The sequence below is a fragment of the Vombatus ursinus genome, unplaced genomic scaffold (assembly GCF_900497805.2).
Source record: "Vombatus ursinus unplaced genomic scaffold, bare-nosed wombat genome assembly UNPS02009173.1, whole genome shotgun sequence".
NCBI lineage: Eukaryota > Metazoa > Chordata > Mammalia > Diprotodontia > Vombatidae > Vombatus > Vombatus ursinus.
Genome location: NW_020948951.1, coordinates 4,484,246 through 4,505,443, shown reverse-complemented (window position 1 = coordinate 4,505,443; position 21,198 = coordinate 4,484,246). Strand labels below are relative to the sequence as shown.

Here is a 21,198-nt window from a genome sequence, read left to right as displayed (position 1 = left end):
ATCCCCAATGTTTAGGACAGTGCCTGGCACACAACAAGCACTTAATAAATGCTTTCTGACTGATTAACTGTGAAGTTTATATTCTGATAGAACATAAGCACTTTGAGGGCAAAGTTTATTTCACTTTTTTCTTCGCATCTCTAGTTCCTATCACAGTACCCTTGGCACATAGTATGTACTTGGTAAAAAAATTTATAGTGCAGTGGATAGAGTGCTGAGCCTGGAGTCAAGAAGACCTGAGTTCAAATCCAGACTCAGACACTTACTACCTGTATGACCCTTCTGAGACGAGTCATTTAATCTGTTTGCCTGAGTTTTCTCAACTGCAAAATGGGATCATAATAGCACCTCCCAGATTGCTGTGAGGATCAAATGACATCATATTTGTAAAGTGCTTAGCACAGTGCCTGTCACACAGTAGTATGAGCTTAATAAATGCCCCCTTGATACCTTATGTGGTAGGCAATGAGAAGTCTCCTTCAGGTGAAATGAGGCCTGACTGAACCACATATCAAATTCTGACTTGGATGTCCAGGAAGAAGACAAGGTAGTAGTATCTTTCCCTAACTAGTCTGCCACTCTGATTCCAGGAAATTAGATATGGATACTGACTCCATACTCTAAATTTAGGCAAAGGGAGAGTAGGAAAAAAATGTGGCTAAAGGCAGTCCCCTAAAGACAAATAAAAATAGACAAAAACCCTCAGAGGCTTTGGTAATTCTGATCTGTAAATTCCAGCCAATGAAATAGTTTTGTTCCTACAACACTGTGTTTAAATATTAGTAACTCCAAACTCCTCTCAAGCACAATCATTCCAAAATTAGCTAGAATAGGGGTGGGGAACCTGTGGCCTCGAGGCCACATGGAGATTCAGTCAAAGGGCCTCCCTTGAGGACCTAGAGGGCCACTCATGGCCTCGAAACCACAGGTTCCCCACCCCTGAGCCAGAATATGCCCCTGTAGCTTTGGGCAGCCCAGTCTAAGACTTAGGGAACAAGCTTCCTCAGTTCAGAAGGCCTAAATGTGTCTCAACCCAATGCTGCGCTGACCTTTGGATAGGACAGATTCCGAGTGGGCAACTCCTCTGGTGTACATTGTACAGACACCCTGGACAGAATGCTATCAAGCAATTTCAGGAGAGCATTCCATATAAAGCAGGAAGCCAAGATAATTCATGAAATGGTTAAGAACAAGGATTTAAATAATGCACAACCCTGGGAACTTAGTCAATATAATTAAACAATAGCTGGCATTTATGTAGTACTTTAAGGTTTACAAAGTATTTTACATATGTACATTATATATCTCGCTTAATCCTCAAAACAAATCATTGGGTATGTAGTAATGTTATTACAGCCAAATATTTATTTAGTGTCTACCATTGTATGTAGAATACTATACTAGGTACAGCAGGAGATAAAAAGTTTTTGACACTGTCCCACCAAATTTAAGACTGGTAGAGGCAGAAACAAATACACATAAAATACCATAATGGCTCAAAAATACATTTTTACCAACATTAGGTGGTAAAATAAAGTGAGAGGTCTCAACAGGAAGGCTATTACCGATGAGGTGGTAGCATGTAATCAAATAAGGCTTTGTGAAGAAGATAGCATTTGAATTGGGTTTACAGTTTAATATGGGGATATGATCTTAAAAGTGAGTGGGAAATGGGGGAAGGTAAAGTGTAATGATTCCCTCTACAGCCCTTGCTTTATGCTTTGAATGGCCTTAGGTTAGAAAGCGACCGGATATTGGATTTAACCAAACAGATAGAGGAAGGGAAGAAAATAACCTCTTTCTAGAATATTTCAGGATGTCTGTGAGACTCCAGGAGGCTAAGATGTTTAAGGACAAGAGCAGAAGCTGAGGCTCCCACTTCCTCTGGTTCTTGCTCAAGAATCCCAGTAAACAGGTAAGCAGGCAACACTGAGACCACAATGAGCATAAGCTCTTATTGTAGCCAAAAGAATTTCAAAATCCCCATATGGAAATAAAGTACTGTTCAAGGCGTAGGATCACAAAGACTAAATGGTGATAGAGTATACAATTAGGACATATCCAAAGGCAAATCTAAAATGAAACAATCTCCTATTTAAGAAATGTGCCTACCATTCCATAGTTCAGTAGAGGGAGCCAAAGCTCCACGACATACCATTCATTCATTGCACAAGTATCTCAGACCATAACAATTTGATTAGGAGTAACTAGGGGACCTGAAGAGTCCATCTTTGACTCCTGGATGAGACTCTGACCATTCCCACTTCACAATAGCTGCTATTCATACAAAGCAACTTGTATCAAGATTATAATGAAGAGCAATTAAAAACTTTTCTGAAGAACTAACTAGCTTGAGTTTATGGTCTTAAATGATACTTATAATGGACTGTCATGTAATTTTGCATAAAACCCTTGGAAATGAACAGACTATTTCTTCATTTTATGCCACTTTTGACTCTGGTCAACTGGTTGTTGCTAATAGCCACATGGCAAAGGTCTTACACTAACAAATTTGGGAAAACAAACAACTTTTTTATTAGTAGCTTTGAATTTGGCTACTTGACTTTATAGTTCTAATGGGAGAAAGGATTTCTATTGTGGATGTACACACCTCTTGGTAAAATCTTTTGATATGTAATGACCACAATTGAAATACAACCTTTACTTTTGGCTTAATAGAACTATTCATACCTTCTGTTAATTTTAAAAATATTTTACATATAAATAATGTAATGAATTATCAAGAAATATCAAGAAATAATTCTTAAATGTTAAGAATGGTGTACAGAAATCACATAACCATGTGAACTTGGGCAGATCTCTTCACATTTCTGACACTCAGTTTCCTCATCTGTAAAATTGGGGTGGGGGAAGAGTTCTCTGACATTTTGTAGTGGGCTGAAAACTTGGTTAGAAGAAGAAATGGCAAATTAAGGAAGGAGAGTATTCTAAAAGGTAGAATTATAATTTGGCTAAAAGAAAGAACCTGGATATTAGCACCAGCAAAAGGCAATATTATAAACAAGAAAGTTATAAATAAAAACTATTGTATGCAGAAAAAGTTAGGGGAATATGTAGAATTCACCTAGATTTAATATATCATTAACCTAGCAAAACTTTTATAAAATGCTTGTCTAGACTCTAAAGGCAGTATATTCAAAGTTGCTGAATTTGGCAAGGAGAAATTTTAGAAGATACAAAAGTAGAGAACTCTATTAAATAAAGCTTTATGGACCTTATGAGATTAATTAAAACAAAAGATCATTTGAGAAGGCAGAGCAGCAGACCCAGTATAGCCAAGCTCCCTTCCACAAAACTCCTCCAGAAAGACCTAGAAAATGCACCAGACCAAATCCTGATGGGGAAGTCCAGAAAAATGTCATTTATCCAGGCCACATTAGCATAAGGAGATAGATGGAGAGGTCTGCTGTCACTGAGAGGGTTGGGCTAGGAGAAAACTCCAGGAGCACTCCAGCACCCAGGGAGTGCTGTGTACTAGAGCACAGAGAGATCCCAGACCTATACTAGGGCACTGCGATGGAGACAGGTGCAAAGTATCGGCTTTGTTGACCACTACCCGGCTCTGGATCACAGATCCAGGGCAGAGAAGGAGGCCTGTACAGGAAGTGGTGTTCTCAGGTAGTGACAGCCCGGGCAGTGTACTGATAAAGGAGGAAGTTCAGAAGCAAGCACTAACAGTGTGGCTCAGACCTCAGGAACACAGCAGGATCTCAGTTCCAACATCTATCCCGGCCTGCAGAATCAGCACGGGAAGCCCAGACCAAAACAGAGCTTATAAATCTGTCACTGAACCAACAAAACTTCCAAGCTGGCTAATAGTGGGGGCCGAGTTCAACTAATGTTACTCAGACCAAAACCCAGGTCAGGAACTTGCAAAGCTCAGACTAGGGGCAGCAATCAAACTTTGCCCTAGATCAAATGACTCTGGGAACACTGAAAGCTTAAAGGTCCCCACTCTGAGCTGTCCCTGAGATCCTCAAGTAACATGACATTCAATGATGGAAGAAAGTAGCAACAAAAACAGCCCAGACCTTCCCTCCAGAAGTGTGGAAGAGCTCAGTCCTAATTTCAAGTCCAAAGTCAGGAAGTAGAGTGGGAGAGTGGTCGGGAAAAAAAAAAAAAAAAGATCCCCGCCAGAGTGAGCTATTATGGCAGCAGTGAATGGAGAGAGGAGGGAAGAGGAATGCACGGGGGGGGGGGGGGGGGGATGGTTAGAGAAAACTATCTCACATAATCAAGGTGTGCAAGTAGTCATCTATACAAGCAAGGAGCAGGGGTGGAGAAAAACAGCTGACATTTCAACCTCTCATCTGAACTGGTCAAAGGAAAAGAGAACACTCACACACATGAATGTCCACATTGTGCAGTATTTTGCTCTAAGGATGTACAAAAATATTTGTAGTCCTTTTTGAGGTGGCAAAGAACAGGAATATGAGGGGATAACCCATAAATTGGGGAATGAATGTACAAGTTATGGTATATGAATATGTTGGAATACTATTGTGCTGTAAGAAATGATGGAGATAGTTTCAGAAAAACCTAGGAAGACTTATAGGAGCTGATGCAGAGTGAATAAAACCAGAACAACAAGCATTTTCTTGCTTTTTTTTAAAAACATGGCTAATATGGAAACATGTTTTGCATGACTTCACATGTATAAGGGGCATCATATTTCTTGTCTTCTCAGTGGGTGAGGGAGGGATGGGAGGAAGGGAGAGAATTTAGAACTCAAAGTTAAGAAAAAAAGAATGTTAAAAAAAATAGCAATGTGGCAAAGTAGATTGTGTCCTGGGACTGAAGTCACTAAGACCTGGCTTCTAATCCCACTTCTAACACTTCATAAGCTGTCTGACCATGGTCTAGTTACTTAACCTCTCTGATCCTTAGGTTTTTGATCTGTAAAATAGGGATTATCACAATGTTTGTATTACCTATATCTGAAAGGGCCATATGACATCATGTATGGAAAGCCCTTTGTAAGCTTCCCACTGCTCTTTAAGATTTTTTAAGTAGAGGTATAATAAATATTTATTGATTTAAATAAACTAAGTACTTTCTTATTCGTTAGCTAATAATTCATTAGCCCAAAATTAGCTTTCAAAGTTTGGGATTTTAGGGAGAGAGTGATAGTAGTCTGATGGTGACCCCAGAACTGACCTTTCACTTCAGTACAATAACACCCTCCTAGGCCCTACCAACACCACATAAAGCACAAGGTTCACTGGCTTTTGTATCCTGCATGTCTCATGCATCCTAGGATGGTATGCATTTTATGCTGGCTTATTTTTTTTAAATCATAGTACTACACTGATCAATCATGTTCAACTACTGGCTCCATGGTCGTCTTATTTGTATGTAACTATCTTATTTCCCAGAGTCCATCAAGTTGCCCCACATCCCTGAGTTGATTATTAATTCAAACTACATTTCCTTTGTGGATCTATCTATCTATCCCTGCCTGCTCTGCACCGGTTAAGTCTAATTTAAGTCTCTCATATTGCCTGAAATACAAGAAGATGGGAGAGGACACCAGACTAAATTTATTATATTTCATAAAATCTCATATAATTGGCTAGAAAAAATTGGATCAAAAATTAGCCTTTCAATTTTTAACTTAAGTCAAATGACAACTGAACATCCCAGCTCTAACATACTGGCTATTGACTCTGGTTAAGTCACTTAACTCTAGGCAGCTTGAAGATTATAAATTGCAGAAAAGATGCCTTCCTACATTGGGAGAGGAAGTTTCCTCACCCACTAGTTCCCTAAACCAATGAAATTGCTAGTCTCCTCCCTATTATCTTGATTTGAACAAACCAGGACACTTCAGCAGAGATGAGGGCACATGTGCTTAATTTTCTCTGAGAAAGACTTTTATTTCACAGGAGCTAACTTCATAGTGAGGGATATATACCAATCTGGGGGGTCAGATAAACTAAGAAACAGTTTAGTCCCCTTAAAATAGATCATTGAGATGTGTAGGCCCTCTAACAATTTCCTTTAAATGGACACTAGGAAAAAATTTTTTTTAATGCAAATCTGATAAAAATATCAAGAAATAAATCTATTTACCAAAAATAAACTTTTAAAAATAGCTTTTAGAATTTCATCCTTAAAAATGTTAATCTTGGAATAAAAAAAGTTCTGTGACCTCCCAAACTATGGGATTTCATAAGTGATCATTTATGTTCCACCACTAAGACTATCTTAGATGCCTTTTCCTTAAGGCAAAGGAGTATGTTTCCTGGTGTCTCTTAGAAGTGAAGGGTTTTACAACTCTGAGGTAAGATCTTACACCTATCTGAAATGACAAATGCTGGAGGGGATGAGGGAAAATAGGGACACTAATGAACTGTTGGTGGAGTAGTGAACTGGTCCAACCACTCTGGAAAACAATTTGAAACCGTGCATAACATTTGACCCAACAATACCACTAATAGGTCTATATCCCAAAAAGATCAAAGAGAAAGGACCTATATGCACAAAAATATTTAAAGCAGCTTTTTTTTATGGTAGCAAAGAATTGGAAATCAAGGGGATGCTCATCAACTGGGGAATGGCTGAACAAGCTGTGGCAGATGATTGTGATGAAATACAATTGCGCTATAAATTGGGGGTGGTTTCAGTAAAACATGGTAAGACCCATATGAACTAATGCAAAGTGAAGTAAAAAGAACCAGGAGATCACTGTACATAGTAACAGCAATGTTGAAATGATGACCAATGTAATGATGTGAAAAACTTGGTTTACTCTGATCAATACAATGATCCAAGACAATGCCAAAGGACTCATGATGAAAATGAAAAAAAGCTACTCCCCTCTAGAGAGAGAATTGATGAACTGAGTGCACATTGAATTATAATTTCCTCACTTTCTTTATTTTTATTGTTTTTTTAAAAAAATATGGCTAATACGGAAATATGTTTTGCATGATTTTACATGTATAATTGGCATCATATTGCTTGCCTTCGCAGTGAGTAGGGATGGAGGGAGAGAATTTGGAACACAAAATTTAAATATAAAAGAATGGAAAATAAATAATAAGAAGTATACAAAAAAAGGGCTTTAAAACACACATACACAAATATACACACACACACACACACACACACACTTTTCAAGAATACAACTTGTTGATTGCTGACTGATACCCAGATTTCTCAAAAAACCTTTTTAGTATAAATAGCACAGAGCATACTATTATAATAAATGTTTTCAAAAAAACCCAAATATTCAAAATTCATTTCCATTTATTAGCCCTGGAGTTGAGATCATACCTACACTAATGAGTAGTTATGACTTGAGGAAGACTTCACATGCCTTAAAAAACTTTAGCTTGTGTTATATAGCAAGCTGGTTATTATTGCAAAAGGAGAAAAACCAGTAATGTGGAGATCAGCTTTTAGCAAAACTTTCGTCACACTCACAAATTACACTAACCTCATTTAAAAAAATCAATCAAAACATGACATCAGAAACAAGTGAAAAGGCATGCAAATCTCCCACCTATGATCCATCCTAGGTAGTCCCCACTAACAATATTTTACTTTGCAACATATATCAAGTTTTGAGGTCATAGACTTTCAACATGAAAGCCATTTACAGGTCGCTGCATGATAGAGTGGAAGCAGATCCTGTTCCCAGTTAGAGGAGTACTGGGATCACATTAGAGCCCAATGGATCTTTGATCCCAGGTAAACTGTCTCATCCCTCAGGATCTTCATCTGATCAGGGAGAATGTGACAACAATAACTGCACTACTTAACCTCACAGGTTGTGTTTCGGAAAGTGCTTTATAAACCTTTAAATGCTCCATATATGCGAATGTAGATCAGGGGATTCACAACAAGAAGGATCAGAGATCTACTAGCTGAGGTGTGTCATTTAGCCATCAGACTGGGGAAGCCCCTAGACCCCTTTGTGAAATCATTGTTTAACAAATTGCATAGAATAAGAGAGGAAACTAATAATGTTAAAATATCAAAATTATTTGAAAGTTATCAAAATATTTTAAAAACAAATTCACAAAACCTGATCCCTAGGTTAAGAACACCTAACCTAGTCCAAACCTCTCATTTTTATAGACAAGTAAACTGAGGCCCTGGGAAGTTAGGTACTTTTCCTAAAGTCACATAAAGTTTACATAAAGTCATAAAGTCATTGTATTAAATAGCAAGGATTAAAACCCAGGTTTGCTACCTTCTTCTATCACATTATGCTGCCTCTTCCTTCTTCTTGAAACATTGGCATGATGTTACCGTTTTTACACAATAGTTTGGGCTCAATTAATTTTAAGGAATTTGAATTTTAAAAATTCTTGTTCCTAATGAAACAAGGCAACTTATATAGTAAGACAGCTGGTGTTGAGCTTTTCCTAGCCTTTGTTTTTAGTAAGTGTCCCCAACTGGGCAGAACCCAAACTTGTTAGCCTAAGCAGCTGCTGATATAGCAATCAAAATGTCAGAAGAAAGCCTGATTTCCTAAAGCTATTCATAATACAAACAAAAGGAAAAACGTAAATCCACAAAAGCTAAATTTGCTTTAAATCCCCAAATGATAATGTCTGAATGCCACAGCACCACAAAATTGTGTGGTCCATTCCATGGATCTTTTAAGATATAAGTTGACAGGATCATAGAGCTAGAAGAGCCTTGGAGGCAATCTTTTTCCAACTTGTCATTTTACAGATGAAGAAACTGAGACCCAGGGTGGCTAAATGGCTTGCCCAAGGTCAGTCGAGAAGGAAGCATCAGAGGTGGGGTTTAAACCCAGGCCCTCTGATTCCTGACCCATGGTTCTTTCCACTGTACCATGCTGCCTCTCTCCACAAGCTGCTGCTGAAATTGAAGCTCACTCGTCTTAACATTAGCAAAAAGCCTGGCTAACACGAAGCTTTGAAAGGATCAGAGGGACTCTTTATGATTTGAGCTAAGAAAGGCAACCACTGTGCACTCAAATGACTAACAAGTCTTTAAGGGTGCAACTTAGAATTCCCTTAGAAGTAGAATTGAAATATGTCCATGTGAAGGCCGGAGGGTAAAGTATAGGAAGATGGGATGTGGAAGATGAACAGGAGAGGGACTCCTACTCCTAAAGGCCCCTGCACCTCCAGCTTGAGTGCCTCTCCTGTGCGAGGGCACCGAGCTCCTTTCTAAGGTTTTGGGTCTTGCTTATATTATACAAGAAAAGTATGAGACCTAAAATGTTCAAGCAACCATTTTTAGGTCTCTAAAAATGCATCCTAATACAAAAGGCTGATGATGCAAAGTGGGAAACCAGAATAACATTTCCAAATGTAAAGGACTCCATCCTTGGAGAACAGACACAGGTTAGAATAAGCCTGCTAAAGACAGTTTTATTGGGAAATGCCTCCACATGCCTTTCATAAATCTGTCTGCTGTTTCATTCATTTCAAAGTGGGAAGGAACCTCAGAGGCCAACTGTAGACCAATCCACCTCAATACATGAATTTGTTATTCAGTTGTGTCTGACTCTTCATAACTCCATCTGGGGTTTTCCTGGCAGAGATACTGGAGTGGTTTGCCATTTCCTACTCCAGCTCATTTTACAGAGGAGAAACTGAGGCAAACAGGGTGAAGTGACGTGCCCAGGGTCACACAGCTAGTAAGCATCTGAGACCAGATTTGAACTCAGGAAGATGAGTCTTCCTGCCTCCAGGCTCGGCACTCCATCCACTGTGCCACCTAGCTGCTCCTACAATATGTGAACACTTTCTGTAATGTCTCTAACAGGTGATCATCCAGTTGAATACTTCCATTGACTGAATGCTTTTTTAAAATGTTTTATTAATTAGCTTATTTTTAGTTTTCAACACTCACTTCCACAAGATTTTGAGTTCCAAGTTTTCTCCTCATCTCTCCCTTCCCCTCACCCCAAGACAGCATGCATTCTGAATGGCCCTTACCCCAATCTGCCCTCACTTCTATCACCACCCCCTTCTCTTATCCCCTTCTCCTCCTATTTTCCTGTAGGGCAGGACAGATTTCTATACCCCATTGCCTGTATATCTTATTTCCCAGTTGCATGTAAAAATAATTTTTAACATTTGTTTTTAAAACTTTGAGTTGATTGAATGCTTTCTACAGATAACAATTTGAAAATTATCCGCTCTTAAAAAAAAAAGCACCTAGACTAGTGATGGAAGGGTATCAGCCTGAGATAGTACGTAGACAACCATCACAGTAGCATCTTTCACTCCATGTACTTTTTTGAAAACAAAAATATCCAGAAAGGTAATATGTTCCTATTTTAATTATAAATTTCACCAGTATAGTTTTAGAATTTATTCAGTTACAAGAAGAAATAGGGGTTTGGAGGACAGAGATCTACGATTTCACTGGTATAGGAAACTCTCTAGTAAAGATACTCTAGCTTCCAGGGCATCATTTTCTCTGCAATTCAGAGTCTTAGAGAGTTGCCTAGACCAGGGGTGTCAAACTCAAATAGAAATGAGGGTCACTAAGCCATATACAAGGATCCTGGTGACCCACATATACTGATTTAGAAAACCACCTATTAACACTATTTATGTTTTACTCTATTTGTGTTTATTTCATTAAATATTTCCAAATGATGTTTTAATCTGGTTTAGGCTGCACTTGGGAGTGTTGTAGGCTGCATGCCACATGTCTGAGACCTCTAGCAGCCTAGAGTCCTATAAAGTTCTAGGCTCATCACAAGCAGCACATGTCAGAGACAGGACTGGAGGTCCAAGTCTTCGGGCCTCAGAGACCAGCTTGCTATCCACTATGCTGTGCCACCACTCAAGAAGTGGTGGCTAGCATGCATTTCAAAGTATGATTAAGTGATTTTATCATTTAAAGTTAAGTATGCAAACATTTTTAGAACGTATACAAAAGTATTAAAACAAAACAGAAAAAGTACTAAAACGTTAAAAAAAATGATTATTGTTTCCTCCACTAAGATCCTACTCTAATGCTTCGCTGTGAAGCAGAGGGGACCCTTGTGTTCTCCAAGGCTAGGCCACCTCCATGTTAAGCTCTAGAAGGAACTGCCGAAATGGAATGGACCTTCAAGCGTGAGTCCAGGAACGGGCTATGTCTAGGGTCCACAGACCAGCCTGAGTTCAGGGAAGTTCCTTTCCAGATTGTCCATGGAGCATTAAATTTTTTCAGCTATAACCCTCAAACACTTTCTACTAAATCATGTAAGATTTGTGCTCTGCGATGGTGGGCCTTTACCAATGAAATCATAAGTTGTTGGCATATTTTAAGTAAAGAAACTGATCTTACTTATTCACCATAAAGGTATTTTGTATAATTACTACTTTGAAAGTACCCTGAATAACATTGTTTCTACTTTTCATTATTTAGTGTTAATATAAAAGTTGTACACAAAACATCTGGGAGGAGACAATCTGTAAATGGTATTTGTCAGATGCTGGCATCCCATTCCTCTTAAAAATTCAAGACAGCTCCTCATTATTTATTCCTAGAGAGAGGACTCAACTCTTATGGTGCTGGTAGGTTCCAAGACTAAGTACAGACCAGGCAGAGTCCTGTGTAAAGATTAAAAATTCAAACCACATCAGAAATAATTCCTTTTTTATGGTTTCAGAAACTTTGATCAGTTAAAATTTTGTGAAATAAATTCAGAAATATTACATATAGGTAGCCATACATTTCCTACAAATTGATGAACGTAGGTGTCAAAGCTCATAGGCATACCAATAAAGATTCAATTATTACTATGTTAAGGTTTTCACTATAACTTTATTTACACATAAAACATTAGTGGCATTTGGTGAATGTTGCCATTCATTCTTGTGGGTGCCAGATTGTACTCTAATTCTAATGAATAATGCAAATTAAAATTAAAGTACTGTGCTAAAAAAACTTTGTGCCTATAAGTCTCACAGAGGTTTAATTTAGACTGTAGAAAGCTTCCTAGTCATCAGCTATTAATTATTTTCCAAAGAAAATCAAAGGAAGGAGAGACAGATACACTTTAGGATACGGGCCAATAATCTTGGCTATGGAGGACTTCTGATGTTAGTCAGAGCCAAAAAGGAAAGAGACCAACTTCTGACTAACCAAAGATTCTAAAGTTGGGCCCAGGACATGGATAAGCACAGCTGTGATTATACCAGCAAATGTTGCCCTTGGGAGGCTCAGAAAATTCCCTTAAGGCAAGAAATAGAGGAAAAGAGAGGGTATGTGGCTTTCTCTTCCTGTACCCCGGCCCTGGAATTATACTTTGGATTCAGCAGGGGTGAAGCGATTATGGTGGAGGGCAGTCTTTAATGTACATGATACCCAAATGTGACTTTTGGGATATAAGGAATGAAGAGTAATTAGGATGGAGTCAGTAAGGTGTTAATCTCTGTTTTGAGAGAATAGTTTCAGCACATGCTGAGAAGCGAACAATTAACTTAGAAAGGATAGCACTTGCTTTCAGAAATAATGTGTACAGATGAAGAATATACTTTCTAACCTATAATTACATTAAAATACTCCAGCTTTAATATCCACAGAATAAAATATTCTTACTGGGAAAAGCTAGAAATGCACACTTAACCAAATAGTTTGGTCCAAGATTATTTTTCACTAATGGAGCCTTTGGAGAATGACATCTTCCAAGTGGCTTTCAATAAAAAATTTGCAAATTTTAGATTTGGACACATTAGTTTTCAAAGTGTTGGTTCACCATTACTAAAGTGACCTCAGGATATGTCTTACAACTATCCTTATATACACAAGACACATATAACTATTAAGTTCTCTTATATGACTGTACTATGGCCAACAGACATATCAGTGTTATCCAAAAACAACTTTAAAAAAAATTGAAATGTAATACTATATGAATTCCCAAATTCATAATTTCTTATTAGGCTGAGATCATAAGCCATCTCTATCCTTAACATTATAATATTTTAAATGCTCACTAAACGACCGTTTGATTGGCCAACTTCAACATGTCATATTTGTTTGCAGTGGCTAACAGAGGAGTTCATACGAAGTGAGTCAGCCACATTCTTGAAACAGGCTCTACTACTTACTCTTCAGGAAATACCAGTGGTAATATCATGTTTTAAAAAGGAGGAAAAATTAAGGGGGGAAAAATCCATTTTCCCCCCAATTGTCAGTCTATTAGAGAGATTTGGGATCTTTCTATAAAAAGAAGAATTAGAACCAGTTTATCTCACTATTAGCATAATTTTTTAGAATTGTGATTAATATGAGCAAGTAAGAAAATTTTGTTTTGAACAAGACTTAAAAATATACAAAAAATAGAAAATAAAATCATTAACTTAAAAACATTTGGGAAGTTAAAACTTTAAAGCAAGGAATAACTTGCTTTACAAATAAAGAAGAGTAGGTTTATTTCTTAAGGGAATAAAGCCTACCTATAATAATGTAATTACTAATTCGGTCCAGTTTTAAATAACTGAAAACACTGTCACCTCCAATGAGCCATCTAGTCCAGAATGTAATTATTTCTAGTGACTCAGCAGGAATACCTGGTCCCACCAAGCTACAGTACATACCGTTGCTGGAGATGAGCGTGAAGTATGGGACAGAGAATGTCTAGTGTTATCCATCCCCCCATGAATGAGATAGGCTCCTGAGCTGGAGATGATCTGACTCCCCCCAACGTCCATGGTGATGCCCACCATACTGTGAGAAGGAATGGCTGATGGAGAGGATGCCACAGTAGTCACCTGAGCTCCACCTCCTGGTGACTCAAAGTAGGAAGCAGCACTGCTAGGGGCATAAATCTGAGCTTCAGTATTGTAGGAGTAGGCAGTTCGTCTGTTAAAGGAATTAGAATTTATTAATTAATTAAAGCAATTAGAATTTATATACCAAATGATTATCTAATCTCAGCTACAAAAGAAGCAGAGTAAAATTTCATTAGTGCCCATCTATTGAGACATGCCTAAACACACTGTGATACATGAATGTAAAAAATAATTTATAAGAAGAATTCTAAGAAGCATAGGAAGGCTTACAGGATATAAAACATGGTAGACAGAACCAGGAAAACAATATACACCTCAACTACAACAATGTAAATGGAAAGAACAACAAACAATCAAAACTGAACATTGCATAATTATGATGACAAAGATAGGCCCTAAAAAATTGATAGTAGAATGCAACTTTCTTTTTCGTCTTTACACTGGTGGGGGATTATAAGTGTGAAATGCTGTACGTACTATCAGACTTGGTTGACATATTGGTGAGTTTTGCAATACTGTTTTTTTTTCTCTTTCCCTTAAAGTCTCTGACAGTCTGTCTGGGTAGGGGTGGGGAGGAATATATTGAGGAAGGAAGGTAATACAAGGACAAAAGCTATCAATAATTTTTTTAAACAAGTTTAGTGGCAATGCAGCTAAGATAGATTAGGAGTTATTCCCGGCTTTCAAGTACAGATCTTTACTATAATCTCATAAAATCATACTTTCTGAGATGCCACCGAGAGTGCCATGAGGTATAATGCTGTGGATTAGTTGATTGCCACCAAACCCACACTGTGCCTACATGAAAGCTACAAGAGGCATCTTTTCCAAGCTATGTCTTTAGTTTTGCTGCTCCATCACTGCCATGTTATTCAACATCACCATGATCATAAACACTTACTAAGAGATCTCATGCAAAAGCATGAACACCACATGCTTTTTGAAAGACAAGACTCACTTACATGGCTCCGTTAGTATAGACGGTATCTCCTCCTTCCACATATTGGACCTGGGTTGGATAGACATGCTGAACAGGTTGTACCTGGAAGGAATATGAAATACTTGTATTATGGACAACACAATTTTCTTTATAACAATTTCTGATGTTTTAGGCTAAAACTATCTAATCTGATAATACCAACGGTAAAGAGCACAATACTATGACAGAACTATTTCTTTCAAACAACAAATGGCTTAATTATCCTGGCATGTGCAGGAGAACCAGGTTGTCACAGGTTTTTCATGTATAGAAGGGATGAGAAACATATAGGGGAGAAACATGCTCCCTATATATCCACCGGGTCTACACATATATAAAACTCAGTAGAAAATAAAGTAAAAAAGAGAACTTGTATATCCAGAAAAGGAACAGATGTCCTGGCCAATAACCAGCAGAGAAAGTGGGGTAACTGCTTTCAACAAAGATCTGATGAAATCTCTGATTATCCTACTGCTATCTCCTCTGAAGACACAAACTTACAACCATTTCAAAGTAACTACCTTTTCCCTGTTGCAATTACATAAGCTAAAAGCCCACAGGATGCTATAACATTCTCTTCACTATCCATACATGAGCCCAGATGGAGAGGAGAACATAAGGAAGTTGAAGGGTAGTGTTCTTTTCGGCTGAAGGATAAATAATAAACCCCCCAAGGTTGCGCAACAGAGGCACGGTCTCATATTGCTGATCCCTTAACAGCAAAGATGGAAGAAGCAGAAGGCAGGAAGAAGTGGCTGCTACCAGAAATGATCAGTCTGGTTGGCTTGGCTGTGAGACTTTGAACAAGTCATTTGACCTCTATGGCCCTGCCTCTGTTTCCTCATCTTTAAAATGAAAGAATTGGCTTAGATAATCTGTAAGGTTCCTTTCAGCTCTACCATCTTCTCTGATTCAACAACGAGTAAAACTTTAAATAATATTAAATAACAGGGACAGTGTATGCTTTGAATATTTCTTCCCCTTCCTCCACCTCTCAGTGCCCACCTTTAAGGAGTCCCTGGTACCACCACCAGAGCCATAGATTGGTCACAATTCCCTGGATTATTATCAAGTGTAGGACTATGAAAAGGATGAGAATAAAGACAGGAGGGGAAAAGTGAAATAGAGTACTGGTGATGGTGAGAAAGACAATGGGAAAAATGGAGAACAATTCTATGCCAGACACTTATCTTGTTATGTTGATGTGGTTACTTCAGGCTGGGAATATGCTCCAGTGTTTTCCTTCTACTGGGGCTTTAACCAAAGTCTATGTGCATGCCATACCAGCTGAGCTGGAGAAGCCCAGTCCATTGCATCACAGAAAGGGAGAGTTGAAAAGGACCTTACACACCAGGCTCTTCGTTTTACAGATAGACTGAGACACAGAGAGGAGAGATGGCTCACCCCAGTGATCACACAGCTAGGCACTAAAGGAATCAGAAAACAGAACTCAGGCCTCCTGACTCCCAGACCAGGTTTTTCTCTTCAGGACACAACACTTCACAAGTAAATCTCAAAGCTCTTTCCAATGACAGAGTAATTCCTTTAAAGCTGCTCTTGGGGAAGGAGAAGGGCAATACTTACTATACAGGGGAATAGTGTTCTAATAAGCTTTTAGAGTATTCCTACTTCCTAATTTCCATATACTACAACCCTGCCCCCACCCCAATGTCCCACAGATATGCCCACCTTTCCAACTATACCCTTTGGAACTGCTAATGTACAATTAACAAACTTCCCCCCCTGGAAGTTACTAAGCAAGATGGAAATGCTTCAAGTCGTGTGGGTCTGGTGACAGATTGTCATCCAATGACCAGTTTAGTAAAGTTTTGAGAGCTTAGCACCATAAAACTGGATACTAGGTGATGATTTTGGGCCATGGCATTACACTGTCTACTAAGATGTGGGTTGCAAACTGTATCGAAGGAGAAAGTATCCCAACTAATGAAATCAAGGATCTTTTCAAGTATTAGAGTATATTCTCAGTCTAATTATAAAGTATATCAGATTAATAACAGTGCAAAAGCTATATATAAGGCCATCTTTCCTATTCTTCTCTAAGCCTCCCTGAGAAACTGAATGGAAATTTAAAAAAAAAATTATCTATAGCTTCCAGAACAACTTTTTGGGTAAAAAATTTAGGATGTGCCATAAAGGGAAGAAAATGTTTAGATAGCACCAGAATTTAATGCTTAAGTTCAGATCAGTGTTCCAAGGAAAGATGCTAGTGTATTGGACTTTGAGTCAGGAAGACCTGGGTTCAAATTTCACCTTAGGCACTTACTTCCTGTCTAATCCTGGGAAAGTCACTTAATCACTCTGAGCCTCCATTTCCTCAGCTGTAAAATGAAATTGGACCCAATGATCAGTCTCCTCCTTCCAGCTCCAAATCTCTGGTTCTATTATCCCACTACCACATGTATCAGGAAAATATGGTTTTCTGCTGAAGACTGCTTTATATTTAACTCCTTCACCAAGTTGTGTGTGTAAAATGAAACTTACAAACTATAAGAAAGTACAGATTCACGCAGGAAGGGAAAACAATTTGCCTAAAGCGATACACCAGTCTTAGAGAGAGAACGCTATCTGCTTTGACCTCTGAGAGGTAAGCTAAGTAAGGAGAGAATACCTACAGGTAAACTGAATCCTAAGTCAGGTACTCATGGTGTGGCTTCAGTATTTTGTGCTGAGCACTGCAAATTCCCAATCAGCCAAACCCATACTCAAAATCCCAAAGCCAAGGACAAATGATTTTTGCGACTCTCTAACTCTTTTGGATTAAATGTATTACAGTTCCCTAGCCTCAACCCAACTTAGTAATTCAAATAGTTGGAAGATGATTATATATTCTAGAGTAACGAAACCACCTACAAATACCAAAAGCTACTATCACCATCTTTAAACATACACACAGAACAGGCAACACCTCAAACTCAACATGTTCTAATCAGACTTTTATCATCCTTCCGTAAAAATCAATTCTTTCTGACTTCTGTTTCCATCAAGCACACCCTCACCTTGTCCCCAATACTCAAAACTTTAGGGTTGTTTCTTTTTTAAAGCTCCTCCCTCCTTTTTCTGCCTCCCACATTCAGATCAGTTAACAAGTCCTGCTGTACTTCCTCAATCGATCTCCTAAAAGGAACGTTCCTGCTGCCAATAATCTCTGAAATTGCGATCAAAGCACAAGCTTCCTGGCAGATCTCCTTACCATCACTTTCTCCTCACTCCAAACCGGTGTCTGTGCTGCTGTCAAACAAATGTTCTTCACAGCTGCCCTGTAGTTTAGAGTTGCTTTGACAATGTTCCTTTTTAGCTCAAAATCCTTCAGTGGTTCCCTACTGAATTCTTATTCCCTGATGAATGGAGTTCAAACTCTTTACTTTATCCTGACTTCAATGTCTTTCATATCTTTCTGGAATTATTTCCTACTACTCTCTTCCACATACACTATGTTCCAGCCAAAATGGACTGCTTTCATGTCCTATATCTTTGTTGGTGCCATTTCCTAAGCCTGGAATCAACAAGCATTTATGAAACACTAACTATGTGACAGGGAGGGGTACTGGGGATACAAAGACAGAAGTGAAATAGTTTCTGCCCTCAAGAAGCTTACATTCTTATCAAAGGAGATAACACATACGAATAAATACAAGGTAATCTGCAGGAAGGCCAGGCATGAGCAGTTGTAGGGATCAGCAATAGCTTCACATAGAAGGGAACACTTGAGCTGAGTCTTGAAGCAAAATAGACATATAGAAAAGAGCTCATTTCAGGTATGGGGGACAGAGAGTGAAAAGTCAAGAGACTGGAGATGTTGGGGGCAGCTAGGTGGCGCAGTGGATAGAGCACCGGCCCTGGATTCAGGAGGACCTGAGTTCAAATCCGGCCTCAGACCAAACACTTGACACACTTACTAGCTGTGTGACCATGGGCAAGTCACTTAACCTCATTGCCTAGCCAAAAAAAAAAAAGAGAGAGAGACTGGAGATAGAGTGGCATGGGTGAGAAACAGGAAGAAGGGCAATTGGACTGGACCCTGAGTCAAGTACATGAAGGATCGTAATCTCTAGCTGGAAAGGTAGCGGGGGCTTAGTTCTTCTGAAGGTCTTCAAGCTGAGACTAAACTTTTGGATATGGAATAATGGAGATTCTTTTTGTGTAGAGGTTGGACTAGACAGCTGCCAATCTGTCTTCCAGCTCTCAAATTCTGTCATTTTGTGAAGTTGTGAAGTATTTAAAATGCCAGAAGAGTTTATGTTGGATCCGAGAGGCAAGAGGGAGTCACTGAAGTTTACTGAGAAGGAGAGTAACATGCTTATACTTAAGGAAGTTACACCTTAAGAAAATTACTTTGGCAGCTACGTTGAAGATGGGGGCAGCACGGTACCGAAGTGGATAAAGTGCGAGGTCTGGACTCAGGAAGACTCATCTTTGTGAGTTCAAACGCAGCCTCAGACCCTTGCTAGCTGTGTGACCCTGGGCAAATAACCTAAGCCTGTTAAGTAAACTGAAGTAGTTTCCTCATCTGTAAAATGGGCTGCAGAAGGAAATGGCAAACTACTCCAATATCTTTGCCAAGAAAACCCCAAATGGGATCACAAAGAGTTGGTCATGACTGAAATGGCTGAACAACAACAAAAATGTAGAAGATGGATTAAAGTGGAGAGAGAGCTTGAAGCAAGGACCTCTCTTCTCCTTAATCTCTGGCTTTTAAAATACTACTTTTGGTCTTCAAGATCAGCTCAAACAGCCTGTCCTCCATAAAGTATTCCTTCATTATCCCAATTAGAAATGATTTTTCTTTCTTCTAACCTTGCATGATCTTCCTAACACCTCTCTAAGTACTCCCTTCTTTCCTCTGATACCAACACTACCCTGGTGCAGGCTCTCGTGCCCTCACTTCTGGACAGTCACGACAGCTTTCTGGTTGCTCTCCCCACCTCAAGAGTCTCCCCACCGCCGTCTGTCCTCTACTCAGCTGACAAACTGTTCTCCCTAAAGGGCGGGTTGGCCCCCCCCCCCCCCCCCCCATTCAATATACACCAGTGGGTCCCTGTCACGTCTAGGATCAAATACAAAATCTTCTGTTTGGCTGTGTTTCAAAGCCCTTCACAATCTGGCCCCCTCACATGGGTATGTACGCATATACACAAATGTGTACATATGCATACACAAATGTGTATATACACATACACGAGTGTTATTATGTGTGAATGTACACACACATATAGGTTATGATTATTTTTCATTCACTATATCATATGGCATATTTGTGTATGCGTTCTTTCATGTTAGATTATAAACTCCATAAAGGAATCAAATATGTCTTACATCTAGTACACAAAAAGTACTTTGCATATTAATAAGTAATTATTGAATGAATTAAAGGAAGGAAGGATAGATGGACAAGTGAAAGAGAAAAAGATAAAACTGTATCACAAAATGCAGATTAAATTGACAGAGTACATGCCCTATAAGATTTTGGAGCCTAAGATAATTAACACTGATGTGGAGAAATCTAAATACATTAATATTTACACAATGTACAAACAATCAGACAAATGGAGAACAAATCATGGGAACTGCATGAGCAGATAGGGATTTCCCCTACAGGAAAATTAGTCAATAACTTTAATTGAGTTATTAACTATACGCACTGTGTACAGAGCCCTATGCAAAGCCTAGAGCAGTGGTGGTATCAAACTCAAATAGAAACCCGTTTCAGGCTGCATATTGACTTAGAAAACCACAAATTAACACTACCTGTGTTTTACTGTATTTTTATTTATTTTTGTTATATTTTGTTAAACATTTCTCAATTACATTATAATCTGGTCCAGACCCAACTTGGGAGTTTTACTGCTGAGTCTGATCTAGAGTGTTATAAGTGTCAAAGACTTACTGCCTAGATCAAAGGTTCCCAAACTTATTTATCCTACCACCCCATTAAAAAAAATACTCAGCACTCTTCTGGAAATCTACTTTCTTTAACCCTTTAATGGTTTTTTAAAAAAATTTGCATTTTTCCAAAAAAGTACAATTTTTTAAAAAAAAATGATGTATCTTAAATTTAATAATTTATTGTAAATTTGTGTTTTTTTCCTGCATTTAAATTTTGATGATGCAATATTGCATCATGTAACCACATAGTATCATAATGTACATAAGTCATTACACGCACATATTCCTGCCTATACATGCTGGACTTCCCGACAATGCCAGACACACTTGCCTGCCAGCACTTGTGTGTTAAGACCTGTTAGTGGACTTGACCACTGACCAGTTATAACTTGCATTTTGTGTGTTTATTTGGAAAATAATACTACATCACTATAACTTTAGTTTTGTTACACAACAGATGAAACATGTATGAATGGTTTTTCAAAGTTTTCTTCTCTTCTTTTTTTTTTTTTTTGGTGAGGGCAATTGGGATTAAGTGACTTGCCCAGAGTCACACTGTTAGTAGGT

The 21,198-nt window shown here is 38.5% G+C and overlaps 1 protein-coding gene across 5 annotated transcripts in view; it reads right to left on the bottom strand.

Annotated features, from left to right (window-relative positions):
- Window positions 1-21,198, bottom strand: part of RFX2 (regulatory factor X2) — a 167,039-nt gene that overhangs the window by 60,162 nt on the left and 85,679 nt on the right. For 3 of the 5 annotated variants that reach the window (XM_027851244.1, XM_027851247.1, XM_027851245.1), the window contains exons 3-4: window positions 14,711-14,790; window positions 13,554-13,818 (exon numbers count right to left, since the gene is read on the bottom strand). In XM_027851244.1, the coding sequence (XP_027707045.1) occupies window positions 13,554-13,818; window positions 14,711-14,790 (345 nt within the window). The remainder of the gene's footprint in view (window positions 1-13,553; window positions 13,819-14,710; window positions 14,791-21,198) is intronic. The other 2 variants (XM_027851248.1, XM_027851249.1) reach the window with 1 other exon arrangement.